Below are 19,364 nucleotides of genomic sequence, written 5' to 3'. Positions count from 1 at the left end.
ACCCTCCCCGAGGGGCAGCGGGACGCGACCCCCCCCAAAAAGCGTGGGGGACCCCCCGACCCCCCCAAAAAAAGGGTGGGGGACCCCCCCAAAAAGGGCGGGGGGCGCCCCCGGCCCCCCCTTAGTAATTTATTCGTAGGGACCTTTGCACTGCGGACCCCCCCCCTTATTTATGCCCCCCCGGGGGCGCCCCCTCCCCAATTTCACCCTCCCCCCCCCGTTCGTGACGCCCCCGGGGGGGGGCGAGAATAAAGTTGTGTTCCTGCCACCCCCGTGTCCCCAAATTGTCCCCTCAGTGCCACCCCCGTGTCCCCAACTGTCCCCTCTGTGTCCTGTGCCACCCCCGTGTCCCCAAATTGTCCCCGTGTCCTCCTGTGCCACCCCCGTGTCCCCAGATTGTCCCCTCAGTGCCACCCCCGTGTCCCCAAATTGTCCCCTCAGTGCCACCCCCGTGTCCCCAACTGTCCCCTCTGTGTCCCCATGTGCCACCCCCGTGTCCCCAGATTGTCCCCAAATTGTCCCCTCTGTGTCCTGTGCCACCCCCGTGTCCCCAACTGTCCCCTCTGTGTCCCCATGTGCCACCCCCGTGTGCCAAACTGTCCCCTCTATGTCACCCCCGTGTCCCCAAATTGTCCCCCCTGTGTCCCCAAATTGCCCCCCTGTGCCACCCCCGTGTCCCTAAACTGTCCTCTGTGCCACCCCCGTGTCCCCAAATTGTCCCCCGTGTCCCCAAACTGTCCCCTGTGCCACCCCCGTGTCCCCAAATTTTCCCCTCAGTGCCACCCCCGTGTCCCCAGATTGTCCCCTCAGTGCCACCCCCGTGTCCCAAACTGTCCCCTCTGTGTCCTGTGCCACCCCCGTGTCCCCAAATTGTCCCCAAATTGTCCCCTCTGTGTCCTGTGCCACCCCCGTGTCCCCAAATTGTCCCCTCAGTGCCACCCCCGTGTCCCCAACTGTCCCCTCTGTGTCCTGTGCCACCCCCGTGTCCCCAAATTGTCCCCTCAGTGCCACCCCCGTGTCCCCAAATTGTCCCTCAGTGTCCCCAAACTGTCTCCTGTGCCACCCCCGTGTCCTCAGATTGTCCCTCTGTGCCACCCCCGTGTCCCCAACTGTCCCCGTGTCCCTCTGTGCCACCCCCGTGTCCCCTCGTTGTCCCCTCGCTGTCCCCTCTGTGCCACCCCCGTGTCCCCCCGTGTCCCCTCGCTGTCCCCTCTGTGCCACCCCCGTGTCCCCCCGTGTCCCCTCGCTGTCCCCTCTGTGCCACCCCCGTGTCCCCTCGCTGTCCCCTCCCCGCCAGGCCGGTGCCACCCGGGTGCCAAAAATTCTCTTTTTAGTATAAATAAGGGGTGGGGGAGGGGCGCGGTGGCCCCGTGGGGACAATAAAGTGACAAAGGCGGGGGGGGGGGGCAGGGGGGACCCGGACACGGCGGGGACACCCGTGGGGACAGAGGGGACACCCGTGGGGACACCGTGGGGACAATAAAGTGACAAAGGCGGGGGGGGCAGGGGGACCCGGACACGGCGGTGCCACCCGTGGGGACAGCGGGGACACCGTGGGGACAGCGGGGACACCCGTGGGGACACCGTGGGGACATTGCGGTGCCACCCGTGGGGACAGCGGGGACACCCGTGGGGACACCGTGGGGACACCGTGGGGACAGCGGGGACACCCGTGGGGACACCGTGGGGACACCCGTGGGGACACCGTGGGGACATCCCGGGGGTCTCAGTAGTACAGGGTGGCACCCACTGGTGACACGGGGGTAGCACGGGTGACCCAGAGGGTGACACCCACGGGTGACACGGGTGGCACGGGAGTCCTTGAGGGTGACAAGGGTGACACCCGTGGGTGACACGGGAGTCCTTGGGGGTGGCACGGGTGACCCAGAGGGTGACACCCACGGGTGACACAGGAGTCCTTGGGGGTGACACAGGTGACCGAGGAGCTGACACGGGTGACACGGCAGGTGACATGTGTCCTGGAGGGTGACACGGGTGACACGGCAGGAGACACGTGTCCTGGAGGGTGACACGGGTGACACGGGAGGTGACACAGGTGACGCAGGTGACCCGGGAGGTGACACGGGTGACACGGGAGGTGACACGGGAGGTGACACGGGTGACCAGGGAGGTGACACGGGTGACGCAGGTGACCCGGGAGGTGACCCGGGTGACCCAGGAGCTGACACGGGTGACACGGCAGGTGACGTGTGTCCTGGAGGGTGACACGGGTGACACGGGCGTGTCCTGGAGGGTGACCCGGGAGGTGACACGGGTGGCCCAGGTGTGTCCTGGAGGGTGACACGGGTGACCCGGGAGGTGACACGGGTGACCCGGGAGCTGACATGGTTGACGCGGGTGACCCAGGAGGTGACACGGGTGGCCCAGGTGTGTCCTGAGGGTGACACGGGTGACCCGGGAGGTGACACGCGTGACGCGGGCGGTGACACGCGTGACGCGGGTGTGTCCTGGAGGGTAACATGGGTGACCCGGGAGCTGACATGGGTGGCCCGGGAGGTGACACGCGTGACCCAGGCATGTCCTGGAGGGTGACACGCGTGACCCGGGAGGTGACACGCGTGACGTGGGAGGTGACACGGGTGACCCGGGAGGTGACACGGGTGGCCCGGGTGTGTCCTGGAGGGTGACACGCATGACCCGGGAGGTGACACGCGTGACGTGGGAGGTGACACGGGTGACCCGGGAGGTGACACGGGTGGCCCGGGTGTGTCCAGGAGGGTGACACGCGTGACGCGGGAGGTGACACGCATGACCCAGGCGTGTCCTGGAGGGTGACACGGGTGACACGGGAGGTGACACGCGTGACGCGGGAGGTGACACGCGTGACCCAGGCGTGTCCTGGAGGGTGACACGGGTGACCCGGGAGGTGACACGTGTGACGCGGGAGGTGACACGGGTGACGCAGCTGACCCGGGAGGTGACACGCGTGACCCGGGTGTGTCCTGGAGGGTGACACGCGTGGCCCGGGAGGTGACACGCGTGACCCAGGCGTGTCCTGGAGGGTGACACGCGTGACGCGGGAGGTGACACGCGTGACGCGGGCGGTGACACGCGTGACAGCTACACCACGGTGCCGCTCGGGGAGCCGCCGTTGTGCGAGGACAGGCCCTGGGCGGGGAGGGGACACGCGCCACTCCCTGTGACGTCACCGCGGGGACACCCCGGGGATCCCCCCCGGGGATCCCCCCCTCCCCAAAATCCGAGATTTGTCCCCCAAAAACTCCGCCCGGACACCCCAAATTCCCTCTAAATCACCCCAAATCCCCACCCGGACACCCCAAATCCCCTCTGGGACCCCCCAAATCCCTCCTGAGACCTCCCAAATCCCCCCTGAGACCCCCAAATCCCCCTCTGAGACCCCCAAATCCCTCCTGAGACCCCCAAATCCCCCCTGAGACCCCCAAATCCCCCCTGAGACCCCCAAATCCCCTCTGGGACCCCCCAAATCCCCTCTGGGACCCCCCAAATCCCCCCTGAGACCCCCCAATCCCCTCTGAGACCCCCCCAAACCCCCTCCGGGACCCCCAAATCCCCCTCTGGGACCCCCCAAACCCCCTCTGAGACCCCCCAAATCCCCTCTGAGACCCCCCAAACCCCCCGTGAGACCCCCAAATCCCCCCTCAAACACCCCAAATCCCCTCCGGGACCCCCCAAATCCCCTCCGAGACCCCCCAAATCCCCCGAGACCCCCCAAATCCCCTCCGAGACCCCCCAAATCCCCCCTCAAACACCCCAAATCCCCCCTGAGACCCCCCCAAACCCCCTCTGGGACCCCCCAAATCCCGTCTGAGACCCCCAAATCCCCCCTCAAACACCCCAAGTCCCCCCTGAGACCCCCCAAACCCCCTCTGGGACCCCCCAAATCCCATCTGAGACCCCCAAATCCCCCCTCAAACACCCCAAGTCCCCCCTGAGACCCCCCAAACCCCCTCTGGGACCCCCCAAATCCCGTCTGAGACCCCCAAATCCCCCCTCAAACATCCCAAGTTCCCCCTGAGACCCCCCAAACCCCCTCCGAGACCCCCCAAATCCCCCCTGAGACCCCCCAAACCCCCTCCGAGACCCCCCAAATCCCCTCCGAGACCCCCCAAACCCCCTCGCAGACCCCTCCCCACACTCACAGAGACCCCTGGCCGTGCCCAGGTGCAGATGAGCCCCTCCTGGCCGGGTGTCACCATACAAACCTGGAGCTCCTGTCGCCCCAAATCCCCCCCGAGACCCCCCAAATCCCCTCCGAGACCCCCCAATCCCCTCTGAGACCCCCGAAATCCCCTCCGAGACCCCCCAAACCCCTCTGAGACCCCCTAAATCCCCTCCGAGACCCCCCAAACCCCCTCCGAGACCCCCCAAACCCCCTCGCAGACCCCTCCCCACACTCACAGAGACCCCTGGCCGTGCCCAGGTGCAGATGAGCCCCTCCTGGCACCCCAAATCCCCCCTCAAACACCCCAAATCCCCCTTCAAACACCCCAAATCCCCCCTGAGAACCCCCAAATCCCCCCCGAGACCCCCCAAACCCCCTCTGAGACCCCCCAAACCCCCTCGCAGACCCCTCCCCACACTCACAGAGACCCCTGGCCGTGCCCAGGTGCAGATGAGCCCCTCCTGGCCGGGTGTCACCATACAAACCTGGAGCTCCTGTCGCCCCAAACCCCCTCCGAGACCCCCCAATCCCCTCCGAGACCCCCCAAATCCCCTCCGAGACCCCCCAAACCCCCTCGCAGACCCCTCCCCACACTCACAGAGACCCCTGGCCGTGCCCAGGTGCAGATGAGCCCCTCCTGGCCGGGTGTCACCATACAAACCTGGAGCTCCTGTCGCCCCAAACCCCCTCCGAGACCCCCCAATCCCCTCCGAGACCCCCCAAATCCCCTCCGAGACCCCCCAAACCCCCTCGCAGACCCCTCCCCACACTCACAGAGACCCCTGGCCGTGCCCAGGTGCAGATGAGCCCCTCCTGGCACCCCAAATCCCCCCTCAAACACCCCAAATCCCCCCTGAGAACCCCCAAATCCCCTCCGAGACCCCCCAAACCCCCTCGCAGACCCCTCCCCACACTCACAGAGACCCCTGGCCGTGCTCAGGTGCAGATGAGCCCCTCCTGGCCGGGTGTCACCATACAAACCTGGAGCTCCTGTCGCCCCAAATCCCCCCTGAGACCCCCCAATCCCCTCTCAGACCCCCGAAATCCCCTCTGAGACCCCCAAATCCCCCCTGAGACCCCCCAAATCCCCCCTGAGACCCCCCAAACCCCCTCCGAGACCCCCCAAACCCCCTCGCAGACCCCTCCCCACACTCACAGAGACCCCTGGCCGTGCCCAGGTGCAGATGAGCCCCTCCTGGCACCCCAAATCCCCCCTCAAACACCCCAAATCCCCCCTCAAACACCCCAAATCCCCCCTGAGACCCCCCAAATCCCCTCCGAGACCCCCCAAACCCCCTCGCAGACCCCTCCCCACACTCACAGAGACCCCTGGCCGTGCCCAGGTGCAGATGAGCCCCTTCTGGCACCCCAAATCCCCCCTCAAACACCCCAAATCCCCCCTGAGACCCCCCAAACCCCCTCTGAGACCCCCCAAACCCCCTCCGAGACCCCCCAAACCCCCTCGCAGACCCCTCCCCACACTCACAGAGACCCCTGGCCGTGCCCAGGTGCAGATGAGCCCCTCCTGGCCGGGTGTCACCATACAAACCTGGAGCTCCTGTCGCCCCAAATCCCCCCTGAGACCCCCCAAATCCCCTCTGAGACCCCCCAAATCCCCTCTGAGACCCCCCAAACCCCCTCGCAGACCCCTCCCCACACTCACAGAGACCCCTGGCCGTGCCCAGGTGCAGATGAGCCCCTCCTGGCACCCCAAATCCCCCCTCAAACACCCCAAATCCCCCTTCAAACACCCCAAATCCCCCCTGAGAACCCCCAAATCGCCCCCGAGACCCCCCAAACCCCCTCTGAGACCCCCCAAACCCCCTCTGAGACCCCTCCCCACACTCACAGAGACCCCTGGCCGTGCCCAGGTGCAGATGAGCCCCTCCTGGCAGGCAGTCACGATGCAATCCTCCAGGAACAGCAGCACCGTCAGCCTCTCCTGGGCGATTTTCTTGCACACCAGCGGCTCCAGCAGGGGCACCTCGTGCAGCCGCGGGCACAGCGCCGTGCCCAGCACCTTGCCCATGTCCAGCGACCCCCGCGCCGCCCCGGCACCGACCCCCGGCGGGGTTTTCTCGGCCCGGTTGATGCTGCCCAGGCTGTGGTAACGCTTCTGCTCCTTCCCGGCGCCGCCGCCGCGGGGTTCCCGCGGGGTCAGCGTGGCGAAACGCCCGGTGCTCATCACCGGAGGGACCCGCGGTGACATCTGGGGACCCCCGGCGGGCTGGGGGAGGCTGTTGGAGCGGGACAAGGAGCGCGGCAGCGCCGGTACCACCACCACCGGCGGTGGATCCCCGGGAGCGGCGGGGCGGAGGCGGGGATGGGCGGACCGGAGCTCCAGCACCTCCTCGGTCAGGTCCCACAAGCAGAACTGCGTGTCCTGCCCGGCCGACCCGAAGCGGTAAGCGACGCTCGGGGGTTCCCGAGCACCATCGGGAGGAGCGAAAGGATCGAAAGCCACCGCGTTGACCCACGACTTGTGACCTCGACCTCGGGCCACCACACGACCTTCAGCGAACGACCACACGGTCACCAAGTCATCCTCACCGCCGGTGACCACGTAACGACCGTCGGGGCTCCAACAGACGCAGAGGAGCCCCCCGAAATAACTCCTCATCATGCCCTGCAGCAGCATGGAGGAGAAGTGGAAGACGCGCAGCACGCCGTCCTGGCTGACGCAGGCCAGCGAGCGGCCGTCGGGCGAGAAGGCGAACTCGTTGAGCGGCCCCGAGCCCACGGCCCACTTGAGCAGCGGGTTCCTCGGCGTCTTGCTGCGGCAGGAGAAGACCCTGAAGCCCTCGCCCTGCGTCAGCAGCGAGTAGCGCGGGCTGCCGGCGCCGCTCGGCTGCGCCGCGTCGTACAGGTACAGGTGGCCGCTGGCGTGCGACGCCAGGAACAGGCGCTCCGTGTCCGGCAGCCACTTGACCCGCGTCACCTTGGACCGGTCGATCAGGCGCTGTGGGGTGGTGGTGGTGGTGAGGAAGGGGTTAAAAGGGTGGTGGTGGGGGGGGGGGGGGGGGAGCTCGAGGGGTTCGTGGTGGTCCCATGGGGGATCTTGAGGGGTTCTTGGTGGCCCCAGGGGGTTGTGGTGGTCCCATGGGGGATCTCGAGGGGGTTGTGGTGGACCCATGGGGGATCTCGAGGGGTTCCTGGTGGCCCCAGGGAGGTTGTGGTGGTGCCATGTGGGATCTCGAGGGGTTCTGGTGGTCCCATGGGGGATCTCGAGGGGGTTGTGGTGGTCCCATGGGGGATCTCGAGGGGGTTGTGGTGGTCCCTTGGGGGATCTCGAGGGGTTCCTGGTGGTCCCATGGGGGATCTCGAGGGGTTCCTGGTGGCCCCAGGGGGTTGTGGTGGTCCCATGGGGGATCTCAAGGGGGTTGTGGTGGTCCCATGGGGGATCTCAAGGGGGTTCCTGGTGGTCCCATGGGGGATCTCAAGGGGTTCCTGATGGCCCCAGGGAGGTTGTGGTGGTCCCATGGGAGATCTCAAGGGGTTCTGGTGGCCCCAGGGGGTTGTGGTGGTCCCATGGGAGATCTCGAGGGGTTCCTGATGGCCCCAGGGGGTTGTGGTGGTCCCATGGGGAATCTCGAGGGGTTGTGGTGGTCCCTTGGGGGATCTCGAGGGGTTCCTGATGGCCCCAGGGAGGTGGTGGTGGTCCCATGTGGGATCTCGAGGGGTTCTGGTGGCCCCAGGGGGTTCCTGGTGGTCCCATGGGGGATCTCGAGGGGGTTGTGGTGGTCCCATGGGGGATCTCGAGGGGGTTGTGGTGGCCCCAGGGGGTTGTGGTGGTCCCATGGGGGATCTCGAGGGGTTCCTGGTGGTCCCATGGGGGATCTCGAGGTGTTCCTGGTGGTCCCATGGGGGATCTCGAGGGGTTTCTGGTGGCCCCAGGAGATTCCTGGTGGCCCCAGGGAGGTTGTGGTGGACCCATGGGGGATCTCGAGGGGTTCCTGATGGCCCCAGGGGGTTGTGGTGGCCCCATGGGGGATCTCGAGGGGTTCTGGTGGCCCCAGGGGGGATCTTGAGGGGTTCCTGATGGCCCCAGGGAGGTTGTGGTGGTCCCATGGGGGATCTCGAGGGGTTCCTGATGGCCCCAGGGGGTTGTGGTGGTCCCATGTGGGATCTCGAGGGGTTCTGGTGGCCCCAGGGGGTTCCTGGTGGTCCCATGGGGGATCTCGAGGGGTTCCTGATGGCCCCAGGGAGGTTGTGGTGGTCCCATGGGGGATCTCGAGGGGTTCCTGGTGGTCCCATGGGGGATCTCGAGAGGGTTCTGGTGGCCCCAGGAGGTTACTGGTGGACCCAGGGAGGTTGTGGTGGCCCCATGGGGGATCTCGAGGGGTTCTGGTGGTCCCATGGGGGATCTCGAGGGGTTCCTGGTGGTCCCATGGGGGATCTCGAGGGGGTTCTGGTGACCCCATGGGGGGGTCTTGAGGGGGTTCTGGTAGCCCCAAGAGGTTCCTGGTGGCCCCAGGGAGGTTGTGGTGGCCCCATGGGGGATCTCGAGGGGTTCCTGGTGGTTCCATGGGGGATCTCGGGGGGTTCCTGATGGCCCCAGGGGGTTGTGGTGGTGCCATGTGGGATCTCGAGGGGTTCCTGATGGCCCCAGGGGGTTGTGGTGGTGCCATGTGGGATCTCGAGGGGTTCCTGGTGGTCCCATCGGGGGATCTTGACGGGGTTCTGGTAGCCCCAAGAGGTTCCTGGTGGCCCCAGGGAGGTTGTGGTGGCCCCATGGGGGATCTCAAGGGGTTTCTGGTGGCCCCAAGAGGTTCCTGGTGGACCCAGGGAGGTTGTGGTGGTCCCATGGGGGATGTCGAGGGGTTCCTGATGGCCCCAGGGGGTTCTGGTGGTCCCATGGGGGATCTCGAGGGGTTCCTGGTGGTCCCATGGGGGATCTCGAGAGGTTCCTGGTGGTCCCATGGGGGATCTCGAGAGGGTTCTGGTGGCCCCAGGAGGTTCCTGGTGGCCCCAGGGAGGTTGTGGTGGACCCATGGGGGATCTCGAGGGGTTCCTGATGGCCCCAGGGGGTTCTGGTGGTCCCATGGGGGATCTCGAGGGGTTTCTGGTGGCCCCAGGGAGGTTCCTGGTGGACCCAGGGAGGTTGTGGTGGTCCCATGGAGCTCTCAAGGAGTTCCTGGTGGCCCTGGTTGGGTTCCTGATACCCCCACGGAGCTCTCAAGGAGTTCCTGGTGGCCCTGGTTGGGTTCCTGATACCCCCATGGAGCTCCCCAGGGGTTCCTGGTGGCCCTGGGGGGGTTCCTGGTGGCCCTGGTTGGGTTCCTGATACCCCCACGGAGCTCTCAAGGAGTTCCTGGTGGCCCTGGTTGGGTTCCTGATACCCCCATGGAGCTCCACAGGGGTTCCTGGTGGCCCTGGTTGGGTTCCTGATACCCCCATGGAGCTCCCCAGGGGTTCCTGGTGGCCCTGGGGGGGTTCCTGGTGGCCCTGGTTGGGTTCCTGATACCCCCACGGAGCTCTCAAGGAGTTCCTGGTGGCCCTGGTTGCGTTCCTGATACCCCCATGGAGCTCCCCGGGGGTTCCTGGTGGCCCTGGCTGGGTTCCTGATACCCCCATGGAGCTCCCCGGGGGTTCCTGGTGGCCCTGGTTGGGTTCCTGATACCCCCATGGAGCTCTCAAGGAGTTCCTGGTGGCCCTGGCTGGGTTCCTGATACCCCCATGGAGCTCCCCAGGAGTTCCTGGTGGCCCTGGTTGGGTTCCTGATACCCCCACGGAGCTCTCAAGGAGTTCCTGGTGGCCCTGGTTGGGTTCCTGATACCCCCATGGAGCTCTCAAGGAGTTCCTGGTGGCCCTGGTTGGGTTCCTGATACCCCCACGGAGCTCTCAAGGAGTTCCTGGTGGCCCTGGTTGCGTTCCTGATACCCCCATGGAGCTCTCAAGGAGTTCCTGGTGGCCCTGGTTGGGTTCCTGATACCCCCATGGAGCTCTCAAGGAGTTCCTGGTGGCCCTGGTTGCGTTCCTGATACCCCCACGGAGCTCTCAAGGAGTTCCTGGTGGCCCTGGTTGGGTTCCTGATACCCCCACGGAGCTCTCAAGGAGTTCCTGGTGGCCCTGGTTGGGTTCCTGATACCCCCACGGAGCTCTCAAGGAGTTCCTGGTGGCCCTGGTTGGGTTCCTGATACCCCCATGGAGCTCCCCGGGGGTTCCTGGTGGCCCTGGTTGCGTTCCTGATACCCCCACGGAGCTCTCAAGGAGTTCCTGGTGGCCCTGGTTGGGTTCCTGATACCCCCATGGAGCTCCCCAGGAGTTCCTGGTGGCCCTGGCGTGTCCCCTCACCTCCTCGTTGAAGAGCCGCCCGGCGCTGTCCTTCTTGGCCAGGTCCAGGCACTGCACCTGGCCGGCCGAGAAGCCCACGAGCAGCGCCAGCGTCTCGGCGCCCGCCGTGAACTGGTTGAAGTCGTGGCACGTGGGCTGCGCGCCCTGGTAGACGCGCTTGTCGATGGGGCGCTGCAGGTCCAGCGCCTGCGGGGACACGGGGACAATGGCACCGCCACCCCGGGCACCGGCGCGGTGGCACCGGCGCTGTCACTGTCACTGTCACTGTCACTGTCACTGTCACTGCCAAGGGATGTCACCCATGGCGCTCCTCAGGGACTCCGTGCCCACCCTGGGCCACCACTGGGGGTGGCAGGAGGGTCCTGGGGGGGTCTGGGGTCACTGTCACCGACCCTGGGTCACTGTCACCATCCCTGGGTCACTGTCACCGTCCCTGGGGTCACTGTCACCAACCCCGGGGTCACTGTCACCATCCCTGGGTCACTGTCACCCTCCCTGGGGTCATTGTCACCATCCCTGGGTCACTGTCACCATGCCTGGGTCACTGTCACCATCCCCGGGGTCACTGTCACCCTCCCTGGGGTCACTGTCACCATCCCTGGGTCACTGTCACCATCCCCGGGGTCACTGTCACCAACCCTGGGGTCACTGTCACCATCCCTGTGTCACTGTCACCGTCCCTGGGGTCACTGTCACCCTCCCTGGGTCACTGTCACCATCCCTGGGTCACTGTCACAGACCCCGGGGTCACTGTCACCATCCCTGGGGTCACTGTCACCATTCCTGGGGTCACTGTCACCGACCCTGGGGTCACTGTCACCGTCCCTGGGTCACTGTCACCGTCCCTGAGGTCACTGTCACCATCCCTGGGGTCACTGTCACCATCCCTGGGTCACTGTCACCGTCCCCGGGGTCACTGTCACCATCCCTGGGTCACTGTCACCCTCCCTGGGTCACTGTCACCGTCCCCGGGGTCACTGTCACCCTCCCTGGGGTCACTGTCACCATCCTGGGGTCACTGTCACTGTCCCGGGGTCACTGTCACCCTCCCTGTGGGTCACTGTCACTGTCCCGGGGTCACTGTCACCCTCCCTGGGGTCATTGTCACCGTCCCTGGGGTCATTGTCACCATCCCTGGGGTCACTGTCACCATCCCTGGGTCACTGTCACCGTCCCGGGGTCACTGTCACCCTCCCTGGGTCACTGTCACCGTCCCCGGTGTCACCTTTGCCTCTCAATCCCCCCGTTCTTCCCCCGCTCCTCCCGGTTTTCTCCCGTTCCTCCCCCGTTATTCCCCAACTTCTCCCGGTTTTCTCCCGGTTCTCTCCCGGTTCCTCCCCCGTTATTCCTCCCTTCCTCCCGGTTCTCTCCCCGTTATTCCCACAGTTCTCCCCGGTTCCCGCCGGTTCCTCCCACTTCTCCCGGTTCTTCCCAACTTCTCCCGGTTCTTCTCCCGTTCCTCCTGGTTCTCTCCCGCTTCTCCCGGCTCTCTCCCGGTTCTTCTCCCGTTATTCCCCCACTTCTCCCGGCTCTCTCCGGGTTCTTCCCCCGTTCCTCCTGGTTCTCTCCCACTTCTCCCGGTTCTTCTCCCGTTATTCCCCCACTTCTCCCGGTTCTTCCCCCGTTATTCCCCCACTTCTCCCGGTTCTTCCCCCGTTATTCCCCCACTTCTCCCCCCGTTATTCCCCCACTTCTCCCGGTTCTTCCCCCGTTATTCCCCCACTTCTCCCGGCTCTCTCCCGGTTCTTCCCCCGTTCCTCCTGGTTCTCTCCCACTTCTCCCGGCTCTCTCCCGGTTCTTCTCCCGTTATTCTCCCACTTCTCCCGGTTCTTCTCCCGTTATTCCCCCACTTCTCCCGGCTCTCTCCCGGTTCTTCCCCCGTTCCTCTTGGTTCTCTCCCGCTTCTCCCGGCTCTCTCCCGGTTCTTCTCCCGTTATTCCCCCACTTCTCCCGGCTCTCTCCCGGTTCTTCCCCCGTTATTCTCCCACTTCTCCCCGTTCCTCCCGGTTCTTCCCCCGTTATTCTCCCACTTCTCCCCGTTCCTCCCGGTTCTCTCCCGCTTCTCCCGCATTCTCTCCCGGTTCTTCCCCCGTTATTCCCCCACTTCTCCCGGCTCTCTCCCGGTTCTTCCCCCGTTATTCCCCCACTTCTCCCGGTTCTTCCCCCGTTATTCCCCCACTTCTCCCGGTTCTTCCCCCGTTCTTCCCCCACTTCTCCCGGCTCTCTCCCGGTTCTTCCCCCGTTATTCCCCCGCTTCTCTCCCGGTCCCCCGGTTACCCTCCGGTTTCCTCGTCCCCCGCTCCCATCCCCTCCGTAGAAATGCAGCTCCCGGCCGAGGTTGCAGCACACGCGGCTGCGCTCGGCGGCTCCCCCGGGCGGGCTGCGGCTCCGGGCCAGCCGCACCACCGAGAGCCGCACCGGCGGCAGCGCGGCGGGGCCCGGCGGGGCGGCGGCGGCGGCGGCGGCGGGGCCCAGCAGGCGGTACGAGCCCTCGCGGGTGCGGAAGCGGCTCTTGAGCGCCGGAGCGGCCGCGGGAGCCTCGGCCGGGCCCGGCGGCTCCGGGGCCGCCGCCGCCGCCGCCGCCGCCATGGCCGGATCCGCGTCAGGCCCGGGCGGCGGCGGGGCCACGCCCACGGCGAGCAAGCCACGCCCACGGCGGTGGGGATGGGCCAATCAGCGCGCGAGAGGGGCGCGGGACGCGGCCAATGAGAGGGGGAGGGCGTGGCCAAAGGAGGGAGGGAAACGCCCGTGGTGGGGAGGCCACGCCCACAAATAGGGAAACCACGCCCCTAAATCGAGACCACGCCCACAAAACAGGGAGACCACGCCCCTAAATGGAAACCACGCCCACAAATAGGGAAACCACGCCCCCAAAACAGGGAGACCACGCCCACAAATAGGGAAACCACGCCCCCAAAACAGGGAGGCCACGCCCCTAAATGGAAACAACGCCCATAAATAGGGAAACCACGCCCCCAAACAAGGAAACCACACCCCTAAATGGAAACCACGCCCACAAACGGGGAAACCACGCCCATAAATAGGGAAACCACGCCCCTAAATGGAAACCACGCCCCCAAAACAGGGAGACCACGTCCATAAATAGGAAAAACCACGCCCATAAATAGGGAAAACACATCCATAAATAGGGAAAACACGCCCCTAATGAAAGCCACGCCCCAAAAACAGGAAATACACGCCCCAAAGTAAGGAGACCACGCCCACAAACAGAGAAGACACGCCCCTAAATGGAAACCGCGCCCAAAAATATGGAAACCGCGCCCATAAATAGGGAATCACACCCTAAATGGAAGCAACGCCCACAAATAGAGAAGACACGCCCCCAAATGGAAACCGCGCCCAAAAATATGGAAACCACGCCCATAAATGGAAACCACGCCCATAAATAGGGAATAACGCCCCTAAATGGAAGCCACGCCCACAAATAGAGAAACCACGCCCACAAATGGAAACCGCGCCAAAAAATACGGAAACCACGCCCATAAATAGGAAAACCACGCCCCTAAATGGAAACCACTCCCACAAATAGAGAAGACACGCCCCTAATGAAAGCCACGCCCCAAAAAACAGGAAATACACGCCCCAAAGTAAGGAGACCACGCCCACAAATGAAAACCACGCCCCAAACCCAGAAAAACAACACCCACAAATGAAACCACGCTCCCTAAATGAAACCACGCCCCTAAAGGAGGGAGACCACGCCCCTAAAACGATAGGATGCCCCATGGAAACCACGCCCCCCAAAATGGAAACCACGCCCTAGAACGTGGAGACCACGCCCACATTCGGCTCCAATCCCAAATCCTCAAGATTGGAAAATTCCGCCCCAAATCGAGGCCACGCCCCTAAAATGAGACCACACCTGTGATTGGTGGAAACCACGCCCCCAAAATGAGACCATACCTGTGATTGGTGGAAACCACGCCCCCAAAATGAGACCACAGCTGTGATTGGTGGAAACCACGCCCCCAAAATGAGACCACAGCTGTGATTGGTGGAAACCACGCCCACAAATGTGAGACCACACCCCCCACAATGAGACCACACCTGTGATTGGTGGAAACCACGCCCCCAAAATGAGACCACAGCTGTGATTGGTGAAAACCACACCCCCCCAAAATGAAACCACACCTGTGATTGGTGGAAACCACGCCCCCAATACACAAAACCCACCCAAAATTGGAAAAACTCCGCCCCCTGTCCACAGACCACGCCCCCACCATGTAAAACCCCACCCCCAAACCACCTGCAGCCCCTCCCCCTCATTTGCATACCCCAACCCCACCCCCTTGGTGACAAACCCCACCCAAGGTGAGGCCACGCCCCCATCCCTTTGGCCCCGCCCCCAAGAAGAAGCCACGCCCCCAAAGCTCCGCCCAGGCCTTTATTGAGCCCTGCCCTGGGGAGGGGTCCCGGGGGTCTCCCCCACCCTGGGGAGAGGACCCGGGGGTCTCCCCCTCCCTGGGGAGGGGTCCTGGGGGTCTCCCCCACCCCGGGGAGGGATCCCGGGGGTCTCCCCCTCCCTGGGGAGGGGTCCCGGGGGTCTCCCCCTCCCTGGGGAGGGGTCCCGGGGGTCTCCCCCTCCCTGGGGAGGGGTCCCGGGGGTCTCCCCCACCCAGGGGAGGGGTCCCAGGGGGCTCCCCCACCCCGGGGAGGGATCCTGGGGGTCTCCCCCACCCCGGGGAGGGGTCCCGGGGGGCTCCCCCACTCTGGGAGGGGTCCCGGGGGTCTCCCCACCACCCTCAGCCCTCGGAGGGTCCCTCGGGGACCCCCGGGAGCCCCTCGGGGCTCTGGGTGCCGGGGGGGGGCGGCTCCGAGGAGGGGGGGCTGCCGGGGGGAGGGGCCTCGCCGGAGGGGGGAGGGGCTTGGGGGGGCTCTGTGCCCGCGGGGGGGTCCTGGGGGGAGAGAAAAAAAAAAATTGGGGGGGGGGGAGGGTTAGAAACACCCCTCCCCCACCCCGAAATGGGGGGAGGGGCTCGAAGGGTGGGGGAGGGTCTGACCTTGGGGGGGTCGAGGGCGGCGTCGGGGGGGGAGGCGTCCCCTCCCCCCCCCGAGCTCTCCTCATCCTCGGCGGCGCTGATGAAGATGGGGGGGGGCTCCAGGTCCGACCCCCCCAGCTCGGGGGGGGCGTCGGGGGGAGGGGACCCCGAGGCGGGACCCCCCCCCGGGGCCGCGGGACCCCCCTTGGCTTTGGGCTCGGCGTCGCTCGGGCGCTTCGGCGGCTTCTCCTGGAGCACCCATGGGTGTCAGCGGTGTGACCCCGTCCCCAAATGTCCCCTGTGCCCACCTGGGCAGGTGTGACCCCGTCCCCAAATGTCCCCTGTGCCCACCTGGGCAGGTGTGACCCCGTCCCCAAATGTCCCACAGTCCAGATGTCCCCAAATGTCCCTCTGTGCCCACCTGGGCAGGTGTGACCCCATCCCCAAATGTCCCCTGTGCACACCTGGGCAGATGTCCCCAAATGTCCCCCTGTGCCCACCTGGGCAGGTATGACCTGTCCCCAAATATCCCCCTGTGCCCACCTGGGCAGGTGTGACCCCGTCCCCAAATGTCCCCTGTGCCCACCTGTCCAGATGTCCCCAAATGTCCCCCTGTGCACACCTGGGCAGGTGTGACCCCATCCCCAAATGTCCCCTGTGCCCACCTGGGCAGGTGTGCCCTGTCCCCAAATGTCCCTCTGTGCCCACCTGTCCAGATGTCCCCAAATGTCCCCTGTGCCCACCTGGCATCCCCCTGTACCCCATGTCCCTGTCCCCACCTCCCCAGGTGTCCCCAGGTGTCCCTGTCCCTGTCCCCACCTCCCCACCTCTCCAGGTGTCCCCATGTCCCTGTCCCCACCTCCCCAGGTGTCCCCAGGTGTCCCCACCTCTCCAGGTGTCCCCGTCCCTGTCCCCACCTCCCCAGGTGTCCCCAGGTGTCCCCACCTCTCCAGGTGTCCCCTCGGGCTCGTGGCGCGTGGTGGCCTCCAGGATGGCCATGGTGGACAGGGGGATGTGCGCTTGCTGTCACCGGGGGGGACACACGGGGGGACACGTGTGACACCCTTGGCAGTGTCACCTGTCCCCTGGGTGTCACCTGTCCCTGGGGGTGTGACACCCTTGGCAGTGTCACCTGTCCCCTGGGTGTCACCTGTCCTAGGGGTGTGACACCCCTGGCAGTGCCACCTGTCCCCTGGGTGTCACCTGTCCTAGGGGTGTGACACCCCTGGCAGTGCCACCTGTCCCCTGGGTGTCACCTGTCCTAGGGGTGTGACACCCCTGGCAGTGCCACCTGTCCCCTGGGTGTCACCTGTCCCCAGGGTGTCACCTGTCTTAGGGGTGTGACACCCCTGGCAGTGCCACCTGTCCTGGGGGTGTTACCTGTCCCCAGGGTGTCACCTGTCCCTGGGGGTGTGACACCCCTAGCAGTGCCACCTGTCCCCTGGGTGTTACCTGTCCCTGGGGGTGTGACACCCTTGGCAGTGTCACCTGTCCCCATCCCCAGGTGATGTCACCTGTCCCAGTGTCACCTGTCCCTGGGGGTGTGACACCCCTGGCAGTGCCACCTGTCCCCTGGGTGTCACCTGTCATAGGGGTGTGACACCCCTGGCAGTGTCACCTGTCCCCATCCCCAGGTGATGTCACCTGTCCCCAGGTGATGTCACCTGTACCCGGGGGTGTCACCTGGTGGGGGGTGAGGCTGCGCACGTGGCTCAGCACGGGCTGGCACAGCTCTGGGCACCTGTCAGCCCCATCCCAGGTGACGTCCCCATCCCCAGGTGATGTCACCCATCCCCAGGTGATGTCACCTGTCCCCAGGTGATGTCACCTGTCCCAGTGTCACCTGGTGGGGGGTGAGGCTGCGCACGTGGCTCAGCAGGGGCTGGCACAGCTCTGGGCACCTGTCAGCCCCATCCCCAGGTGATGTCCCCCATCCCCAGGTGATGTCACCTGTCCCAGTGTCACCTGGTGGGGGGTGAGGCTGCGCACGTGGCTCAGCAGGGGCTGGCACAGCTCCGGGCACCTGTCAGCCCCATCCCCAGGTGACGTCCCCATCCCCAGGTGATGTCACCTGTCCCCAGGTGATGTCACCTGTCCCAGTGTCACCTGGTGGGGGGTGAGGCTGCGCACGTGGCTCAGCAGGGGCTCGCGCAGCTCCGGGCACCTGTCAGCCCCATCCCAGGTGATGTCACCCGTCCCCAGGTGATGTCACCTGTACCCGGGGGTGTCACCTGGTGGGGGGTGAGGCTGCGCACGTGGCTCAGCAGGGGCTCGCGCAGCTCCGGGCACTTGTCGAAGACGGCGGCGAGCTGGGGCGGGGGCAGCTGCAGAACCACCTGGAAGGACTGCGGCTTGGTGCGCTGGCAGCACTTGATGAAGCCCTCCCACACCTTCGGGTACTTCCACACCTGGGGAGACACACCTGGGGTCACCTTGGTCACCTGGGGGCACCTGAGATACACCTGGGGTCACCTGGACACCCCTGGGACACCCCTGGGACACCCCTGCGGCTTGGTGCGCTGGCAGCACTTGATGAAGCCCTCCCACACCTTCGGGTACTTCCACACCTGGGGAGACACACCTGGGGTCACCTGAGATACACCTGGGGACACCTGAGACACACCTGGGGTCACCTGAGACACACCTGGGGGCACCTGAGATACACCTGGGGGCACCTGAGATACACCTGGGGTCAGCAGGGACACCTGGTGTCACCTGAGATACACCTGGGGGCACCTGAGATACACCTGGGGTCGCCTGAGACACACCTGGGGGCACCTGAGATACACCTGGGGGTACCTGAGACACACCTGGGGGCACCTGAGATACACCTGGGGGCACCTGGACACCCCTGGGACACCCCTGCGGCTTGGTGCGCTGGCAGCACTTGATGAAGCCCTCCCACACCTTTGGGTACTGACACACCTGGGGAGACACACCTGGGGTCACCTTGGTTACCTGGGACACACCTGAGATACACCTGGGGTCACCTGAGATACACCTGGGGGCACCTGAACACCCCTGGGGTGACCTGAGATACACCTGGGGGCACCTGAGATACACCTGGGGTCACCTGAGATACACCTGGGGTCACCTGGACACCCCTGGGACACCCCTGGGGCTTGGTGCGCTGGCAGCACTTGATGAAGCCCTCCCACACCTTCGGGTACTTCCACACCTGGGGAGACACACCTGGGGTCACCTTGGTCACCTGGGGTCACCTGAGATACACCTGGCAGCACCTGAGATACACCTGGGGGCACCTGAGATACACCTGGGGTCAGCAGGGACACACCTGGGGTCACCTGGACACCCCTGGGACACCCCTGCGGCTTGGTGCACTGGCAGCACTTGATGAAGCCCTCCCACACCTTCGGGTACTTCCACACCTGGGGAGACACACCTGGGGTCACCTGAGATACACCTGGGGTCACCTGAGATACACCTGGGGGCACCTGAGATACACCTGGGGGCACCTGGACACCCCTGGGACACCCCTGCGGCTTGGTGCGCTGGCAGCACTTGAAGCCCTCCCACACCTTTGGGTACTGACACACCTGGGACACACCTGCGGTCACCTTGGTCACCTGGGACACACCTGAGACACACCTGGGGTCACCAGGGATGGACCTTTCCTACACCGTGGGGTACTGACACACCTGGGACACACCTGGTGTCACCTGAGACACACCTGGGGTCACCTGGGATGGACCCTTCCTACACCCTGGAGTACTGACACACCTGGGGAGACACACCTGGGGTCACCTTGGTCACCTGGGACACACCTGAGACACACCTGGGGTCACCTGAGACACACCTGGGGGCACCTGAGATACACCTGGGGGCACCTGAGATACACCTGGGGTCAGCAGGGACACACCTGGGGGCACCTGAACACCCCTGGG

The 19,364-nt window shown here is 65.6% G+C and overlaps 2 protein-coding genes across 6 annotated transcripts in view; both read right to left on the bottom strand.

The window, feature by feature from the left end:
- Positions 1 to 1,313: 1,313 nt before the first annotated feature.
- On the bottom strand, positions 1,314 to 13,048 carry DMWD (DM1 locus, WD repeat containing). Its single transcript, XM_085564730.1, has 4 exons — positions 12,737 to 13,048; positions 10,460 to 10,645; positions 6,015 to 7,124; positions 1,314 to 3,129 (listed from the first exon to the last, which is right to left on the bottom strand). The coding sequence occupies exons 1-4, from the start codon at positions 13,046 to 13,048 to the stop codon at positions 3,082 to 3,084; spliced, it is 1,656 nt and encodes a 551-aa protein (XP_085420856.1). The 3' UTR covers positions 1,314 to 3,081.
- A 1,801-nt stretch (positions 13,049 to 14,849) lies between these two features.
- The window catches only part of SYMPK (symplekin scaffold protein), a 53,302-nt gene continuing 48,787 nt past the window's right edge, over positions 14,850 to 19,364 (bottom strand). For 3 of the 5 annotated variants that reach the window (XM_085564856.1, XM_085564858.1, XM_085564857.1), the window contains 4 exons: positions 17,691 to 17,867; positions 16,405 to 16,482; positions 15,481 to 15,708; positions 14,850 to 15,375 (listed from right to left, as the gene is read on the bottom strand). In XM_085564856.1, the coding sequence (XP_085420982.1) occupies positions 15,223 to 15,375; positions 15,481 to 15,708; positions 16,405 to 16,482; positions 17,691 to 17,867 (636 nt within the window). In that variant the 3' untranslated portion in view covers positions 14,850 to 15,222. Of the gene's footprint in view, positions 15,376 to 15,480; positions 15,709 to 16,404; positions 16,483 to 17,690; positions 17,868 to 17,912; positions 18,027 to 18,430; positions 18,638 to 19,364 lie in introns of those variants that run through there. The other 2 variants (XM_085564860.1, XM_085564859.1) reach the window with 2 other exon arrangements.

The sequence above is a fragment of the Lonchura striata genome, chromosome 34, assembly GCF_050655825.1.
Source record: "Lonchura striata isolate lonStrDom1 chromosome 34, ASM5065582v1, whole genome shotgun sequence".
In the NCBI taxonomy this organism is placed as follows: Eukaryota; Metazoa; Chordata; class Aves; order Passeriformes; family Estrildidae; genus Lonchura; species Lonchura striata.
The sequence above is the reverse complement of the archived record's forward strand: the minus strand, read 5'-3'. Positions and strand labels throughout refer to the sequence as shown.